Source organism: Thermobia domestica, chromosome 10 (genome assembly GCF_964235325.1).
Source record: "Thermobia domestica chromosome 10, izTheDome1.hap1.1, whole genome shotgun sequence".
NCBI lineage: Eukaryota > Metazoa > Arthropoda > Insecta > Zygentoma > Lepismatidae > Thermobia > Thermobia domestica.
Window position 1 is genome coordinate 192401889 of NC_137463.1, and position 20864 is coordinate 192422752.

Below are 20864 nucleotides of genomic sequence, written 5' to 3' on the forward strand. Positions count from 1 at the left end.
CATTTACTTGTCTTAATCCTTCGTCTCCTTTAGCCTAATGGATATACGTAATCATGGATCATTAACTGAAAGGTTTCATTTTATTTTTATTTGCATTAAGAGTTAAACATAATAGAATCTGACAACCTGTTCAATGATTTCTGCTTCTCAAAAGTTTTGTTCAAAGACTCAATCTCAGTTTGGTAGCAAACAGGACTATTTTATCATAGCTGACAAATTTTATCTACTTGTTGATCAGATATGATCGCTAAACGGACGTAATGGAAATGTCACAAAGTAAAATGATATCTAGCAAACAGGTAGCAAACAGGACTATCTTATCATAGCTGACAAATTTTATCTACTTGTTGATCAGATATGATTGCTAAACGGACGTAATAGAAATGTCACAAAGTAAAATGATATCTAGCAAACAGATAGCAAACAGGACTATTTTATCATAGCTGACAAATTTTATCTACTTGTTAATCAGTTATGATCGCTAAACGAACGTAATTCAAATGTCGCAAACTATAATATATCAGTCCGATTGCCCGTATCTTCTACTCTGTTTCGTAACGTAGTTGGAACATTCAAGCTACAGTATATTCAACTAGATTTATTATTATTATTATTATTATTATTATTATTATTATTATTATTATTATTATTATTATTATTACTATTATTATTATTATTATAGTGAACACCTTTCTTAAAATACCAAAACACAGTGATGAATTTCTTATTCGTAAAAAAATTCGTCCTTCATGATTTTTAGCAAATTTTCATTATAAGTATATAATTCATTTACTCAACATGTAACAGTTTTGTTCCATGTGTTTCTCCTAAATTCTTGTTCTAAACACCAATTAATTATTTCTTTTTGGGCGTAAATTTGATGGTATAACTTCGTTGGCCAATTCATAAACTGAAAGTCCGTACACAAAAGGATTTCACATGTATACTGAACAAGTCAAGACCTACCGACATGCCAGGCTACCGACATGCTAATAAGGTGGAGCGAAAAATCAAATTTTCGAGTATCGAATTCTAATAGAGTTCAAAAGTTGCGTATTCGCATGCTACTTAATGAAAAATAACGAAAATAATTACACTTTGGATCTTCAGTTTGCACAAACGGCCTAAAATTTGGAACAAAATGACCAAAAAAAAAGTTTACGCAAAAATATCGGGTTTTCGAAAATCGAATTATAATAGGGGTCTATTGCGTGCTAATTAATGGGAAAATAACGGGAAAAACTACACTTTGGATCTTCCGTTCGCCCAAACGGCCTAAATTTGAAAGAAAAATGACAAAAAACACCAAAATTTGCCTTTACGCAAGGAATATACAGATTATTTTTTTTCATTTCTATAGTGTATAAGTACTTTATTTTAGTTGTTTGAGGTTATGTTTGTTATTATTTCGTTAATGTGAGTGAGTTTATACATTTTATTTTCATAATGATTTTGCAGCTATTCGCCCATTTCTCAATGTTTTTCCCCCTTGAAATGGTCCAGAACTCACCATGAGGAGGTGTCTGCAATTCGAGTTTCACCCACCCCACCTAACTCTCCTATCAATTAGGGTGTGCTAAATTATGTTGATTTAGTCAAGAACATTGTCTTAAATTCAGATTTTTAAAATCAAATTTTGATATTGTGAGTCTTGAGAGCAAAGTTGCTCTAATATAATCGTATCTGTTTTCTTGTCCGCACACTTTTCCTGCAGATTCTGTGACAAGTTCGACACAACTTTCAACTTCCTGAGTATGGCATGGAAAATTTAAGAAGTCAAACTCATGATCAGATTTGTCACGCATAAGTGATAGTTTCTGTTGCCAAGGAGGGGGTGACAGCTTACATTTTCTCCAATCTATCAGCTCACTGTAGTTCATGGCATCAAAATTTATTGAAGGTTCCATAAAAGTTCTTACAGAGCAATTCAGACAGGGCAGTGCAATCCAGATGTGACTATAAGAGATCCTGGGCCTCTCAGTTACTTCCGATTTCTAACATGAGCAAATTGGGTCTTACACTTTTCGGTTGTACACTTTTCAAACAAATCATACAAACAAACTCAAAGTGCTTGTAAATTACATTATGAAGACATATGCTCCTGTCAGGTTCGACATAAAGAGATATCAGTTAGTGAAATATGAGCCTAAACATATTTTGAAGGTAGTTCAAACAATTAGACATTTGCCAAACAACACTAACACGTTAGCTGCCATGTGGATCCGATCGGACCCACAGGAATGGTCTAAGAAAACGTCCTCGTAGGTTCGATCGGACCCACCATTTGTAATTCGTCGAATTGTCGTTAGAGTACTTGTATTTTAAAGTGATGCCACTAGTGTTAATGAACTGTAGTGTTTCTATTACACACAATATAAGAGATATTTATGGTGCAGGCTTTGTTGTTAGATGTTGCTGATTAACGCCGCTATAGGCGCTGAATATCAATTAACAACTATTTGCTATTTCTGTAGGGCCGATCAGACCTACGTGTTGCTTTTTGAATGACTTATTCTCATTTATTTTTACAAGATGCCAGTATTGTGTAGTCTCTGTCAATTTGCTGAATTTTCAGAAAGGTCTAGATTACTATACTGTTATTATAAGTGAGATCAAGTTCTGATTATATTTCGTCTTTTTCATTGCACAAAGAAACTACTTATTAGCACTAAAAGCAGCAATAGCTCATCCACACTTCTCACACAAAGCTAGTTTTTTCGTATAATAATCAACAAATAGCTATCAAACAGAATTGCGAGTGCAACTGTAATTTATCCCCTTGACCATAAACAAAAAATACCTCCAACTTTCATTCGCGCGGATTCAATACATCGCTTTAGATTATGTTTCAACATTAACATTATGTTTAAAAAGTATGAACAAAACAAAAATAATGTACAACAAAATTCACCCTTGGCATCTAAAGTGTTAAAAGAAACATATATCCTGTGATTGAGAGAAACACGTTGTTCTGTCATCCAGAAAACATATTGTTAGCTATGACAGTGGATGAGAGAAAAACACGTACAAGAGCTGGGTTACAGGAGTGTGCTAGAGGCAAGAAATCAAGATCCGAAAGGAAAACCTGTTTGAACTTTTATGGCACCTTCAATAAATTTTGATGCCACGGAGTGAGCTGATATATTTCAGAAAGTCCAAGCTGTCGCCCCCTCCAGTGTTCGAAAGCTTGACAACAGAAACTATAACTTATGCATGACAAATCTGATCATGAGTTTGACTTCTTAAATTTTCCATGCCATACTCAGGAAGTTGAAAGTTGTGTCGAACTTGTCACAGAGTCTGCAGGAAAAGCGTGCGGACAAGAAAACAGAAACGGCTACATTAGAGCAACTTTGCTCTCAAGACTCACAATATCAAAATTTGATTTTAAAAAATCTGAATTTAAGACAATGTTCTTGACTAAATCAACATAATTTAGCACACCCTAATTGATAGGAGAGTTAGGTGGGGTGTGGGTGAAACTCGAATTGCGCATATCCTCATGGAGAGTTTTGGGCCATTTCATGGGGGAAAACGCTGAGAAATGAACGAAGAGCTGCAAAATCATTATGAAAATAAAATGTATAAAATCACTCACATTAACGAAATAATAACAAACATAACCTCAAACAACTAAAATAAAGTACTTATACACTATAGAAATAATAAAAAAAAAAAATCTGTATATTCCTTGCGTAAAGGCAAATTTTGGTGTTTTTTGTCATTTTTTCTTTCAAATTTAGGCCGTTTGGGCGAACTGAAGATCCAAAGTGTAGTTTTTCCCGTTATTTTCCCATTAATTAGCACGCAATAGACGCTGAAGTTTGGGCGAACTGAAAACGAATTAATAACAAACATGGCCTGACACAACTAAAGTAAAGTACTTAGACGCTATAGGAATGAAAAGAAAAGTAATCTTTATATTTCTTGCGTAAAGGTAAATTTTAGTGTTTTTTTTTTTTTTTTTAATTTAGGCCGTTTGCGCGAACTGAAGATCCAAAGTGTGATTTTTTTCATTGTTTTTTCATTGATTAGCATGCGAATACGTACCTTTTGAGCCCTATTAGAATTCGATACTCGAAAATTTGATTTTTTTTTTGCTCTACCCTACTACACAATACCGTGTAGCACCACCTTTAACGGCGGCTAACCGCCACGGCATGGACTCCACGAGGCACCTGAAGTCTTGCTGTGTCATTTCAATCCATATCTGTTGCAAATCTCTTACGGAGCCCGCAGATTGGTCGGAGGAAGGGTGCACAGCCCGAAGATGTCGATCCATGGCGTCCCAGATGTGATCGATGGGATTGAGGTCCGGTGACCGTGATGGCCAGGAGTGCTCATCAAACTATTCTACTGCCATCCTAGAACGATGGGCCAGCGCATTGTCCTGCTGAAAGATAGGGTCACTATCCGGATGTTGCAGCCGAGCAAATGACTGAACATTGTCATCCAGAAGATCGCGGTAGCGTTCACCTATGAGGGACGGTATCACACGTGTTAGGGGACCCATTTTAGTCCACGTAATCATGCCACAGATGAGAATAAGACCACTACCGGTCTACACAGTTCCCTGCTAGCATGATGGATCCATTGCCTCGTGAGGTTGGCGACGCACCCGTACCCGTCCATCAGCATGTACCAATGTGAAGCGTGACTCATCTGTTCACTGAACCTTTTCCCACATTTCCACGGACCAGTGGCAGTGTTCCTTTGCCTATGGTAGATATTTCTTGCGTTGGGTGGTTAATAGGGGTATTTGCATGGGCCGATGGTTTCTGTACTCCATGGCAAGTAGGTGGTTGTGGATTGTGTGGCTGTAAACACAGCCCTGTTGTTTTGCATTAAACTTCTCCGCGATATGATTCACTGTGGTCCGTCTTTCGGCTGTTAGGATGCGGGCCAGTCGGCAACTACCCCTATCGTCGACACGACCCTGACCGCGGCAGTTTACCCGTGCGGGTGTGGTTTTACCGGAATCCAGGTCCTCACGATATACCCTTGACACAGTTTTCTTTGAAAATCCGAGTGCAGCAACTACTTCCGAAGTCGAGTCACCCAGTCCTCTGGCTCCTACGATCTGACCACGCTCAAATGCACTCAAATACTTCATCTTGCCCATCACACACTACACTGACACGGATATCGAGAGAGGAAGCACACGGCAGCAGTACACACGCGATGAGTTTCCTTCATATTCACTGGTGAAGCCTGTGTAGGACAGTTGCTGTAACTGTCCTGGTATCTAATTCAACTGATGGTCAGTGTAAACTGCTGTGAATGATTGACATTTCTTCTTAATCAAATAAAATTCGAATATAAAGAAGGCCATTTCAGATTTATGGTAACGAATTCAATCACTAGGCTATAATGATAGCTGGTATAATCAAAACTAAAGTAAGGCTCAAGTTGTTATATAGGTAGATATATAGAGAGAGCAACATGAATCCAATGATCGTAGTTAAAGGCGGATAAATCGACGTACTTCTCTCCTCCTCGAAGAAATCCTAGGTCCGCTTGTAGACCATCTTGTTTTCTCTATACACACTTTATTTCGATAAAACACGATGTTTGGATTAGGAATAGGAATGAGATTTCTAGGCTTTCGGCAATTATGTGAATTACGTATCATACATTATACGTACTTGAGAATCTTAAACAAGTCAAATTACACAAGTAATAGATTATACAATGTAATAAGGCAAAAACTATATATATATATATATATATATATATATATATATATATATATATATATATATATATATATATATATATATATATATATATATATATTTCCAACGATATGTTCCAACATTTAAAAAATGTTATAAATTTGTTTTCGAACGGGACAAGGATAGGGTGGTACGTAGAGTATTCTCATAAATAAAAGTGATCCCTCACTTAAAAAAAAAAGTTCTAGAAACGCTATACTAAAGCATTCAAGATGGTTTAAATTATGATCATTCAGTTCGCTCTTCCTACTCTTTCATTACGCACCGTAGTTCGACGAAACTGATAAAACATATTCATATGTTGGTATTTTATTACACAAAAATAAAAGAAATGAAAATTTACCTTCGATATTCATAGATCATAGGTAATAAGAAGTAAACTAAAAATGTGATATCTACTTACTGCTTGTTGCATTCGAGGAAGCTTGGAACTTGTGCCTGGCGTAGACACGTCGACTTCAGGGGTATTCGTTGTTCCTTTGCCACTTCTAGAGCTGATCTCGGAAGAAGTGTCTGATTCGTCTAGAAGCTGAAATGAAAAAATATTATTATTATTATTATTATTATTATTATTATTATTATTATTATTATTATTATTATTATTATTATTATTAGTAGTAGTAGTAGTAGTAGTAGTAGTAGTAGTAGTAGTAGTAGTAGTAGTAGTAGTAGTAGTAGCAGTGGTGGTAGTAGTAATTACTACACTGGGGTTACTATATGATAGACATTAAAAATAGAACACTTATAGATTTGACAAAAAGATTTATATTGCTCGTCAATATCTCAGCTGTAAGCGCAAGAAAGTATAATTAATAGAATTAAACTTTTACTGCACAATGCCGGTCACGTAAATATTAGATTTCTCTGCTTGCGCTTACAGCTAGACGCAGTGGTCGAAGTGAGACGGTATGCGGTTGTATGCCATACCACCTCTGTTTTATCAGTGATGAAGGCATACCACCTCTGGTTTTTTTGGTAATCCAGACATACCGTCACTGGAGAGTAAATACTAAATACCTTTAATAAATCCATTTTATACACAGTAATTGACAAATGGTTTTGGAAAAAGAAAGATTTTATTTCTTATGTGGAAATAATTTCTAAGCTGACAACACCGACATTTTTGTTATCTTTTTCCTATCTTTTGTTTTTAAAATGAGGTTTCTTCAAAGAAGTCCATCTAGTTTATATTTTGATGTGTCATATTGAATTGCTTTTTTTTTGTGTGTGTGTGTGTGTGTGTCTTAATGCATATAGAGGTCGTGTTTTGAGCATGGGTGGATTTAGGGCTTGTCTGCTGTGTGGGGCGAATCTTCCGGGGGTTTCGAATACTCCTCAGTCGAGTAGAGGGTTCAGGAGTTTTCCCGCAGGAAACGGTTAATATAAAAACTCGGCTTTTGAGCATTTTCGTGTATAATTGTCTATAATACAATGAGATATTGTTATTTTTTAAAACTTTTTTGAGAAAGTTGTTGGCAGGGGATCAAAGTCTCTCTATCCCCCCTCCCCCGTACTACAGAGAAGCTCTCCAATGGTTTTCAGTCATTATGTAAATTAAAAAACAATCTTTTAGGCAACATACCCTCATTGTAGTTCAATATTTAGATAGCCGGTATGTCGAGTCAAAATCGTAATAAAACATACCGCCTCTGTTTTATTTTTCTACTTCGAACACTGGCTAGACGTAATGCACTTCTTTGGAAATTGAACATTTCAACATTACTAACGTTAATGATTATTTATAAATAAGTATTTGTCAGTATCAATATAATATTAATGAAAGGTTGGAGCATTTATTCTCTCTCTGCTGGATTATATACATAAAGCAGTAGCTAGCATGTGTGCCTTTGGTGCACGTAGTCCCAGGTTCGACTCCCGGTAGGAAAGCACAAAAATTTAATCTCACTATCATTCACCACTTTCATCAGTCACTCGTCTCCTTTAACCTAAAGGATATAACCATGGAACGCTAAAGTAAACAATTCATTTCATTTCATTCGAAGCAGTTATATGTACCCGCAAAAAGAGGTTGTCTCAATTTCTTTCTTTTTTTTTAAAAAAAAAAGAAACAAAAATGGAATACTTTTAGGACCCGAAACACAGAGGAGAGAGGGGAAACAACAATGAAAAATCGCCATTTTGACTCTTGGTAAAGTGCCAGGTAAATTGCAGCAACTGTAATCTAATTTCTAATAAGCGTTACAATCATACTGTATTTCGTTAAATTCTTATAGAAAAAAACATATTTTTGACAAAATAAATAAAATACTCTTTCTAACATTTCATTATTTTTGCTGCGTTGACTGTTTCATTTCAATTTCATTGATACTGATAGACGTTCCTACGTTCGAAAGATAAATCTACGCCATCGAGGGTTACTTTACTAATGATTTTTTTTTGTTTAGTTTTACGTCCCACGGTTATATCGCCTAGCCCAAAGGGACGGTGATGATAAGCAATGAATGAAATGGTGAAATGAAGAAAGTGGGGGAAACGGGAGAACCCCGAGGAAACCCACGCAATAAAACAGAAACTTCCAAAAAGCCAACTACAATCTCACATGACCTGGGATAGGATTGAACTGTTCACACTAATAGTAAGTGCAAGAACGCTGAACTGTAATGTCCCCCAACAACAATATATCATTACCATAAGTAGAAGAAATATTGTCTTTTTTTCTTGTAAATAAAGATGACGATCAAAAACAGCGTAATTGTGAGAATGTAAAAAAAAAATCTTCAGGGCCACTCATACAACTTTCGATGTTGTCGGCTGCAGGCACAAAATGACTGCTTTCCCTTCTTTCTATAGCATTGTTTTCCCATAGCCTTCTACCACCGGAAATAGTGTCTGTCAAATGAGCGGATGACTCCAATACGAGATTGACAGTTCCCACCACGTTGCAATTGACGGAACAAACAGAGAGAGTTTTAAAAATTCAATTGACAGAGAAGAAAAAAAGGATTACGTAAATTTCAAGGTATATCTCCTGTAGAAAGTACGAAAAATCAATTAACACCTGCATTTCCGACGAGAAACAACACAGATTAACAACCTTAGAAAAAGCGATTTTTGACACAAAGAACCTGTATTTCAAGCCGGATTCAACCATAGAATTTAAGGGGAAAATAATAAGTTTTGACCGACAGTTCATATGAATTTCAATGAAATCTCAGTAGCTTGTTTGGTTGGATTACAGTCCAGTGTCCCTTTATGCAGCAAGGCTATATGATACGTGGACTTACAGTTTAACGTGGGATCCAAATAATATGAGCTGCGCTGGGAATCGAACTCGCCGAAGGCGCGTGGAATCTCAGTATTTTTTATGAATGTATTGTTCATTTCATATGTTTGAATTACTACAGTATTAAGGCCGTGGTACTTCAGTAATAGAACTCTCTCTTCTAGTGCATCTCACCTAATTCCTGGTTCAATGCCATCTGTTGTCAATGGGCTTTGTGGCGATCAAACACCATATGCGTGGTTTCCTCAGTGTTCTTCCGTTTGTTTCCACTTACTTATTCCACCATTTCATTCATACTTACCATCACCATATCCTGTAGTCTACATAGAATAAAGTGAGACGTAAAACTCAGTTTTCAATTATTTTTTCTATCTTAGTAGGCAATGTGCGGCAGTAATTTGGTGGGGGTAGTCTACTATTCTGTTGATATTATGTTTGAAAAAATCCTAACTATATATAAGAAATACATAAATGTAAAATAACGGGTACTTTCGGTTAACGCGTAAAGTTGAAATTTAGCATAATTGTAGCTTTTCGGAACTAACCCACAGGAAAATTACCAAAATTGAATATTTTAAATTTCGGTATGCTTGTATGTTTTCATTAGTGTTACCTAAGTAAATCGCTAAAAGTAAAAAAAAAAAAAAAAAAAAAATAATAATAAATAAATAAATAAATAAATAAATTTAGAGTGGTCTTATGTGGAATTGAAAAATCTTTCCCATGTTATTTATGTGGGATATATTCTACATTTCAAAATGTATAGGCACTTTCTTCAGGATTAGAACGCTGAAATTTAGCATTATTATAACATTCCAGTAATAACCCAGAGAAAAATTGCCAAAAGTGAATATTTTTAGTTTATAAGCGATCTAAAGGGAGATGAAGTAATTCCCATGTTATTTAAATGAGTGTTTTCTTCGAATACATAATCTTTATCTTTTAGATAGTTGAAATACGAAAATAAAATTGAAATTTGGTAGAATTGTGAGTTTAAGAGATGCGAGGCTGTAGGTCGAGTAAACGCGGGATCAGAGTGCAAAGCCCCCAGCTGGGCTAAATTCAGGAAATGTTCAGCCCAAATGCACGAAATTCACCTTTGACGCAAAGACTGATAGATTCAGTAAAAGAAGCGAGGCCTTAGGCCGAACAAATGCTGGAGGTTGGGGGCAGAGCCCTCAGCTAGCCAAAAGCTAGTTTCTGCTATAAAAGTATAAAAAGTATAAAGGATAAAGTATAAGGGATAAAGAAATGTTCTTATCCTGAAATTAATATTAATTATTTTTGAATTCTGTAACGCGTTAATATGTTGATTTGAATTCTTCACAAAACTTAAAAAAAAAAAAAAAAAAAAACTGAATAGAGAGAGCGTTCTGCAGCAAGAATGATATTCACATCCATTGGGTTATTCATTTGGGTCGAAATTTATAAAGTGATTTATTTATATCAATTTTGCTCATGTATAATGATCTGTGCAGCCGTATCATTAATTCATACAACTATCGTATATATAAATGCATTAATTAATCAAGTGCATAAGTTGATTAATTCATGCATTTACATAATTCACTTGCATACATTTTTTTGTGTGTTATCACATATTTTATCCATATAAAGGAAATCGATGGAATCAGAAATAGAAGTTCTTTTTTATGCAGGGAACAGTATCATGTTACACACGTTGTTGCGTTTAATTCTTGTTTGATGCATTTTGTTTTGTGAGTTTAATAATTCTGTAGTTAAATTATACTACAAGCATTAATCAACTCTTTATTCATTTTAAACTCTAACGAAAGTAAAATTGTAATAAGAAAGAATTGATTGTAAGCAGAATCATGAAGCGGCTATGATTACGAAGGTATGGCAAAAAATTACTCTTCCTTTTTCGATCCCACAACATAGTCTCTTTACAGCACCGTAACTTTTATTTTTTTCTGGAGGAGCAAGCATTAATACGCGTATTTGGGCTCCCTAGAAAAATTCGTTTTTGTAATTCTTGGGCCCTTTCTATCCATCTTTCTCTTACTCTTTACAGGCCCACCACCATCTGTGGTCTCTCCCGCACGCCCCTAGACCCGTTTCATGCATAACAAATTAATTAAGGGGACAATATTGACAAATCTCAAAGTCATATGAATAAATATTATTTCTAGGGCCCCTAATAGTAGACATTTTTTACTGAAATGGGCCCACGACTAATTTTTGTTTTATTTACCTTTTGTGTGCTGTTTTGTTTATGTAATGAAGTGAACCTGTTCGATGCTTCATTTATAATTTCATGTTCGTATCGTATATGGAGTAAGAAAATTTTGTCTTAAAATGGGCCCCCTTCGAACGGCGGGGAGCTTCCCTGGGGGCAGTTGCCCCTGTCCTCCTTGCCTCCTGGCTCCTACAAGTTACGGCCCTGCCTCTTTATGCTCAGCATTGCTTGCCAACAGAAAGTAAACTTTTCTCTCATAGTTTTCGATAACCATTTTAAAATCTTCAATCAGTGTATGATTCACGGGTCGGCGTTGTCATTTAACTGGTATTTATTAGAATCTCTCAGTGAAAGGTTAGTACGTCTGTCTTCTACTTAATCGATCGAAAATGAATGTTTGAATTCTTTTTTTAAAAAAATAGATACCTAGAGCGGTTATCTAGGCCGTGTTCATTAATGGAGTTAATCCATTTACATTTTCACGGCTAACTATGATTTTAATGAATTGTTTATTTTAAAATCCATATCCCCTAGCTTCTATACACCAGTACATCAGGAAAGAATTGTTGGTTGCCTATGATAAAAAGCTGTTTTGGATTTCCTACTGCAGAAAGTTCATTAACCTTTAGTGATACTCCTTTCTCTCTTTAACAAAGTTTATAAGTGGTACTTTCGTTCTCGTTTTATCCACAAGGTTTGGACAACCTTTTACATAAGGAAATGCACTCTCTTGCATAAGGAAAATCAACTTCTTTTTCGATAAATTATTCGGATTTTTTTTTAAAGCCCTATTCCCCGATATTGTATTCGTGGGAATATGTCTCATATCATTCGGAAGTTTGATTCATTCTATAGAAAATGGTGTGCGAGCCATGAATCTAATGTAATTAGGGTATGAAAAGCAGCTTCTTAGATGAATGTCTATAATTTTCTTATAAGAACTGCTGGTTTTAAAACTGTCACGTTTCATGAAGACGTTCATAGATTTAGGTATTATAATAAATATATTATTGTTTAATATAAAATCCTTACGAATTTGTTTCATAAGAATTCATGCACAAGCACGATCGCTGTAAAATTTAATACTCTGTTTCATAGTATATCATGTTTACGCATTTTAGCAATGAGGTAGTAAATATTTAATGTAATAAATTATTATATTTCCTCTTTTTGCAAGTTCGTTGCGATAGAACTAATAACGAGCAGTTATTAGAGTATCTCCATTGCTTTTTGTACTATATATTTTCCAATCTCAAACTGTAGTTTAACAGAGATTTACATCATTTAGATAAAATAAATATTAATTTTACTACTAGACCTATATTTATAGACGGTGATTCTGAGGCACTAGAAAAGTATTGAGTGTGCCATAAAGTTGTGGCTTGATACTATGACACCAAGTTTATTAATTTAGTGAAAAATAAAATAGATTAGACCTATTTATAGTACTTGCCAAAACAAAATTTTGTGACGAGCAAAATAATCTCAATTAATATATAGACCAATATACCTATTCCCCTTTTATATTTAAATCTTTCTTCCCTTCCACTTCCACTCATCAGTTTACGGACCCAATCGTCATCACTAGAAAGAAACATTGAATAATACGCCGGAAAGGAAAACATTTGCTTCTTCTGTTCTAGTCCTGCAGAGTTCAAGGCAATATGTGCACTAATTGTTTGGAAGCCAACTAATCTACAATTTATATAGATATTTCTGTGGGCACTAATGTGTTAAATGTATCGCACTTTTAGAACACTTTGTTAATTTTAGTATTGTTGGGGGACACACAAACATTAAGATACAATACGGCTCATTTCTATTTGTGATTGAAGAGATGAATCTTTGATTTTAATATTATGTTCGATTATCAAATTAGGTTAATAGTAATGGTTTAGCATATATGAAACGCCATTGATGTCATGTGAGTTCGTTAGATAGGATAAACAAACGTCCACCTGGTTCTCATTATGCTTGTAAAACAGTGAGACTTTCCTCGCTGAGGACATGGCTTTTAACTGTCTGATCTACTAAAATTTATTTTTCCATCAAAACCCATTACATTTGTACGTAATTATGATACAGGTTACCTTTAGCTTAGTTTTACGATTTTCATCGTTGTTGGTATTGTTGTGTTAGATTACGAAACCAAAATACATATATTACTGTAGATCTCATAAATCCAGAACCTTTCCGAATCGTTGGGCAGTTTCCGCCGAGGAAAATTATATGGGATTACATAATCGTTTTATGTCACTTCAAAGCGTCATTAAATACACATTTCCGGTAAATAAATGCATTTCATTATCTAGGTAAACACTATTTTCACTGACTAGGGATTTTTGTTAGTTATGTTAAACTTTAGTGATAGACGTATATTACTAAATGTTGGATCCAGTTGGCTAAGAAGAAGATCAATGAAAAGATTCTGTGAATGTGTCATTGAACCTTCAGGTTTCATAAGCCATATAGTTACTTAGTTACATTATATACGAGTACATGTTGTGATCCAAACATTTACCAGTCAATGGGGTGAAAACTTTCTTTAAAAACATATTAATGATCAGGTAGTTTAACACATTTATTATTATTATTATTATTATTATTATTATTATTATTATTATTATTATTATTATTATTATTATTATTATTATTATTATTATTATTATTATTAAGTGTTAGATATATTAGTATGAAGTTATAGTTCAGAAAGAAAGTAATAAAGGCAACAATACTAGTAGTACTAAAGCTAACTTAAAAGTCAATAATGACTTGTAATAAGAATCATTGCCATGTTCAACAAACAAATGACGGACAATAACAGAAAGGTAGATTACAAAGATATTATCTGCTTCGAAGGATGAAACTGATTGTGAGGAATAAAATAAAAATCTCTTCTTTCCTTTTAGTGCTATCTTGAAATCATACATATGTATCTTAGAGCTTGCAACTGAATTTTTTTAATTAACCAGTTTTATAGCAAGGCTCATTAAGATAACGCATGCTTCTACCTTGGAAGAACACTGGCTCTATCCTTGCCGCTGGTTCCTTTTCTTAGAAATATCTTACCTCAGTGTTAGACAAAGAACGTAGTTAATTACAAGTTTCAACATCCTTTCGGCCGATACTTCCGACAAAAGTGATCCTCAATAGTATAAATTGTGCGTGTTCGAAGAAAATTAAACATTAATTTGCACTCACAAAAACTTCAAGTTTGGGAAATTTGAACGAAGTGTGTCTAATGTTGTCTAATTTTTAAATGGTGTCGTCCCACTTGCGACAGTCCTATTAGCGACAGGAACTGTTAACTGTCTTATGAGCGACCGATTCGATCTGTTAACTGCCCTATGAGTCACCGATTCGTTCATACTAAGATAAGATTCTCTCTTCTTTAACTTGTTTCATGCTATTGTGATTTAGAGCCTAACAAAATGTATTAAGAAAAATTTCGCTCTACCTGAATTTATTACGTGAGAATGCTCTCATTACATTAACAATCTTTTATACGTTTGTCCTAATATTATATTTTTCAATTAATTTCTATGAATACACTGACTATATCAAGGGGAAAACTAACTAAATATTTAGACTACATTAGTCTTTAAATTTCATGTTAAAATGATAGGGAGCATAAGTTTAGATTGAATATGTTTATGGCATAAGAAAGAGATAGGGGCGCCATAAGAAAATTTTCTAGGGAGGGGCATCTCCATGGTTGCTGTATCACGTCTGGTATATCTGGTATTTAATATACGTGGTTTGCTATATTACGTATATATTTTCGTGAGCCAGGGGGGCGATCCCTGCCTTCCCATCGGGCGCCCATGGAAAGAGGGTGTTCACCACGTGAGGATATCAAAGAAATCTAAAAACACGGTGTATTCGAAAAAATTATTACCTTAACAGTTCGTCTAGTAATAAGGGATTATTTCAGATTGCTATACGACAAGTTTTTATGTATAAGTCAAAACAATACAAGGGAGGAAGGCAAATTAAGCAATTAGTTTACGTTTTAGTAGCTTACAATAGGGGGGAAGGCAGTTTAAAGAGTTTGTTTATCTTTTAGATTGTTTAGAGTGAACTGCATTGTAATTGGTGGGATTGGTTGAGAATAGCCAATTAGATGTAAGGGATCTCAAAAGCTGTTTTATCATTAACATTTTTTTTCATCTTATTCACAGTGTCTTAGGAAGTCTAAAAAGTAGATAGTTGGCGAAACTGTTACACGTTTGAGTTTTTCAAAATAAAATATATTACTGTGCTTAGTGAGTAATTAGATTTGAATCAAATTAAGTACAGAAAATAGAGCTTTTGAAGAAAGGGGATATTACAACTGGATTTTCAATAATTACATAAGAATATGCTTTTCATGGAAATATCCCTGTTGTCTCGTTAAGTTATTTGATATATTTTATGTCAAATCTAACTCAAAATTAAAATAAGTTTTATTTACACTCACAGTAGAGGAAAAATATATTTGACTAACAGTATCACTGGCACGTACATATTTCATACCAAGGTTGTTCGGTCGCTAATAACGTCAGAGGCAAACATATTTTACGAGAGGGAATCATATCATCTTTCATCATCTCAATATAAATGAATCGATCGCTCATAGGACAGATAACAGTTCCTGTCGCTAATAGGACTGTCGCTTCTGAGACTAATTCTTTTTAAATGGGAAGTCCATATACCAAATTTCATGTCTCTTATCTTCACAGAATCAGAGATATGGATATTTGCCTATACAATTGTCATCCTTACTTCTCCCCTTCCTCGTTGAATTTCAAAAAAATCCTTCCTTCGTGATACCTTACGCCATAAATTCTAAGCATTGTCAAAGTTTCAAGTTTCTAGCTTAAGCGGTTTGCCCTGGGCGATGTTCCGTCAGTCAGTCGCTCAGTCATTCACCCAGGACTTATTTTATATGAAGACAGATTTAATATTATTTAAATTAAATTTGATTAATAAATATTGTAATTACGTATCACAAAATTTAATTTTTACGTAGTAAAAAAATATTTTTTTGTGTGTGGAAATCAGTAAAATCAAATCATTAAAATTTCTATACATTTCAAAGAAAACAAGAATAATTATCCATTTAAGCCAATGGGCTACAAAAACAAATCGCAGCCCCAAATAAGATTGTCATAACTCAAAGTAGATTTTAAATTGTTAACAATTTGTTATGTGTAGTAATTATGGGTAATTCGTATGCATGTATGAAAGCTTTTTAAACAATAAATTATACTACATACAAAGTCGCAATTAAAAAAAAATCATAATCAAGTTTCTTTAGAAATATTTTTTCTCATACCTGTACGACAATCCTATTCTAAGGATGCGAACTATTAGACGAGTAAATTTAGGCCAAAAAAGGGGGGGTAACCTAGAAGTAATTGTAATAAAAGGCATCAACTTGATAAATTGGCCTTATGGAAGCGGTGTTATAGTTTTTTTTTTTTCTGCCAACTACCTTCTTGTTTTGTTTTGATGTCTAACCACTGTACCCGAATTGCGTATGTGAACGACTCAAAATACAACACCTTGCATCACATAAAACCACGTAGCTCCCTTACTTTCAGACATACTAGGTAAACAGTTTTGATGTCGATGGAAAGGTAAGGTTAGGATCTATTAATATCGTTTCAGGGTGTTCTCCAGCACCTCTGAGAATTTCATAGTTATTAGCCATGAAAGTAACAAAATCAGACCAATTCAACAACGCTTTCAGCCTAACAATAACCTTATTTAAATAATTTTGCACACAATTACACTAATTGTACATTTTGGTGATTCTATTGTTTGTTAGATTAGATTTGGAACAAGAAGCAAGTCTCTAGCTTAATTCAATGCGAAGATATTACAAGAACCGTTTATCAAAATGGTTTACAAAAATATCTAAGATGGCGGCCCAAAATGGGGGCTCTCCTGTAGTCAGATTTCGGTGGACTTCTTATATGTTACTCAGGACATTCAATAGGACCAGAAACAATAAAAATACTATTATTTCTAGGTTTAACCACAATTTTACTCGTCTGTATATAGTATTCAACACTGCCAAATTGAGCAAAGCTTTATTGAAATTATTGTGCTTGTAACACTATCATTTTTTTAAGCTTAAATGAAATAAATGCAATGCTTTATAAATTAACAATTTTATTTCCTATTTTACAGTTTCTAACCTTAACACAAGTATGTTCTTCACGACTCTACTTATGTTATAAACATTCTAATATCAAAGCTTTAGGTTAATGCCTCATACCAAGGACTTCTTTCAAGATAACCTCTTGCTCCTAGTAATTATATTATATTTTTGTACAAAGGTTTCTGACAGTTTCAATTCAACTTCCAAGACCGAAATACAGGCTGTGTTACATTGGATTTGTACGGAAGCATCTTGTACCATGTGGACGTGGACCAACTTCCGGATTCCGCAGAATTACAATTGGAAACGGAGTTATGGTGTTAGTAATAGTGTTGTCCAATTAATTATAGTTTGACTTCGGTAGTTTTGGTGTCAGCATCCAAGAAGAATGAAAAATAAAAAAGACTGTGTTAATGAGAAGAAAAAGAAAACACATCAAGTATGAAGTTTTGTATCTCCATGAACAAGTCAACTCATGTCACCATTGTTGTAAGCAGAAGGATTTAAGCACATTGAGTAAAAAAGAAAACCTTGGTGTTTCAAGGCTCCTGTGGATACACCACCTCTGAACATAAGAAGAATCAGTGCAGCGGAATTCCACCATATATTTTTTTTCTCATACAGATTAAAGTACCATGCACTCAGTGTTTGTCCAAGACCCCGATGCCACATGGAACCAGAGATTTTAGGGTCAGATGCAACCTTGACGACAGTCAGTTATCGATACGGTTACATGCGCTGTCAGCCTTCAAAAGCTTTCTTTACCGTCTTTGTTACTGTCTTTTTGTGTGACTTCCTTTCTTCGTTTTTTTTTTTAATGTGTACTACAGCAGATCAGTAAGCCTTTTTATTGCAGTTTTTACTTCAAATACAAAATGAAACTGCTATAAGATAAAGTAATTCAACCGTAGCTGGAATAGATTATGGTTGAATGGATAAAAATGACCGTATTATACTAATACTGGCAATTCAGTTAAGATATGGCACCAGTATTTCATAACAGAGGCGTTTAATTACTTTCCTTTGGCGGGAGGTGGGGTAGGCCTGGATTAAACCCCATCTGATGGATTAGCCACGACTGAGCGCTGAATATTTGGTCGATGACAATTTGATGGTTGTAATTGACAACATTATTGCGTATGTTTCAGCAAATGATTATTGCTCTATTCTCACACGAACTACATGCTATTCTGTACCCATAACTTAGCTATAAATGTACAGTGTTCTTTGAAGTAAATTCTTCTTGTATCTTTAAGATCTACTCTACATCTATATTTATTTGTACTAGCTGGTAACTTATAAAGCTTGCAATTTGTAGTTAACGATTTTTTAAAATTCTGACCTTCATTATCACCTGTATAGTAGTGTCTTCAGTAATAAACGTTATAGGTCGAACAAAATCTGACGTATTTAAAATTTATTTAAAGAACCCTGTTGCTGATATAATGTGACCCTGGTGCTTATATCATTAGATAACAGCTCAGAAACAATTTTAAACTTTACTAAGAAAATCTGTATTTAATAACCAATAAATTTCTAAATCTTGCCTTTACTATCTTACAGAAATACGATTATTTGAATTGTATCTCTTAATTAGGGATAGAAACCATATATTATAAAACATCTACAATTATTTTATTTTATTTTGGTTTGTTTGAGTCTAACGTTCAACGTTATACCTGGGCTGCTAAGGGAAACGTGGACCTATTGATTATAGTGGACCACTATTTTTTCGTTTAACTGTACCTCAACCGGAAATCGAGCCCGGGACCACGCACATACCAAAGGCTAGCGTGCTAGCCACTAGGCCACGCGGAGTCCTTCCTTTCAGTCCATGTAAAACAATAACTTAATTGTAATCGGTTTCTCTACTACAATGAAAAAAGTTCCAGTAAGAAAACATTTCTCAACCACTTCTATTTTGTTTAGAAGCGTACAAATGTTTTGTAGAGATAACCTAAACATCTATTTTTAAAATTAGACCGTAAGCTTTGAATATAAAACATAATTTTTCTCGACTTTTGTGCTCTATCATTTATGTGACTGCCAAATTTCAGTTGTCTGTCATATATAATATACTTAGATCTTTGATTTGTTCTATCTTGTATATTGTTACAGGATTCTCATATATGCTGAGAAAATATTGAGTTTTGTTTTTAAGTGTTATATATTTAGTTCTATCACAGTTAATTTTTAATATACAAGTATTACCTATACACCAGCTACTTATTGTATCTTTTTGTAAAAAAAAATAATAATAATTGTCATATTTATTGTTTACTATTCTAAAAAGTTTTATGCCAACCGTGTATAGTGTCGTGCCGTGGAAAATCAGCTCCCGAGGCGAGAGTATACGACGTCGCCTCCCGCCGTACATATGAGTGAGATCGACAGACCAGCCACGGAGCGCCACCATAGTTGGTGCGAAGCATAAGAAAATTTTGAAAAATAAACCCTGCTTTTCCTTGATTTGGAGCACTTTTTGTTACTTTTCCCATCCATTTTATATATATCTTTTCTTTTTTTCCCTGAATTTTGCGCCCCCTTACTTAAGCGCCCGGAGCCGTCGGCCCGCTCGCCCCCCACGGCACGGTATTGTTCGTGTATAACGCCACACCAGTTCTATTTGTTAAAATCTTATAGTAGACTTCATGTAACAGAATTACATACTAGACTGAATTGCTTAAAACTCACTATATTTTGTAATAAGTATTACTAACTTTACAGAATGCTGTACACATCTAAATTAGAATTCGTCTTGCTGGATTATATATTGTTAATTACTTATAAACAAGTGCCTGGTAAAGAAACTGTTACCCTAGCAACCGGATTATTGTTCTAACGAGAGTAAACAACATGTTTATCTAGCGACAGAAACATAAAACATTTTCAAATCAAGATTATTCATGACATTTTCTATAACATTTGCTTCTTCTTCCTCTTATAATGTATACTAATGCATACAGTAAAGCACTTTTGCCCTGAATACTCAATAACATAAAAGAAGTTTGTAAGTGCACAGTAATATTTTCGAATGTTAGATATTTTCGGGTAAATCATTTACAATTAGAGAGAGAGAAAAAAAGGAGTGTTCTAATGGAGACCCTTGAGATATTCCTTTCTCTATTTGACTTTTAACTAGATTATAAATTGCCAATTTTTATCTTAAAAGTTCTACTACTTGTGTTTGACAATTAGCTTTCAAGTCATCTAGTGTACACTAACGATAATTCAATACTTGACACCTTATTAAGAAGTAATTATAGTCAATGGAGTGAAAGACCTTTAACATATCTACTGTACGTATACAGATAGATAGCATCTATTTGTAAGTTACTTTTTTTTTAGTGTAACGTATGTAAAGTTATTAAAATAAGTGAGATTGGTTACAATAGATCCGCTTTTCAAAAAAATAATCTGCACTTATGTAAGTTTTGAAGTCTGTGTTGTACACTGAAGTAGCATTTTGTGCTCATTTTTGATAATTTTGTACAGAATTTTTGTTTGCATAATTATTTAGTTTTCACTAACTATCTA

General features: G+C 34.2%; 1 protein-coding gene across 1 annotated transcript in view; it reads right to left on the reverse strand.

Moving 5' to 3' along the window:
- LOC145662912 (uncharacterized) overlaps window positions 1-20864 on the reverse strand; it is a 248592-nt gene that overhangs the window by 48662 nt on the left and 179066 nt on the right. Inside the window, exon 3 of the mRNA XM_081728917.1 lies at window positions 6139-6264. Within this exon, the coding sequence (XP_081585043.1) occupies window positions 6139-6264 (126 nt within the window). The remainder of the gene's footprint in view (window positions 1-6138; window positions 6265-20864) is intronic.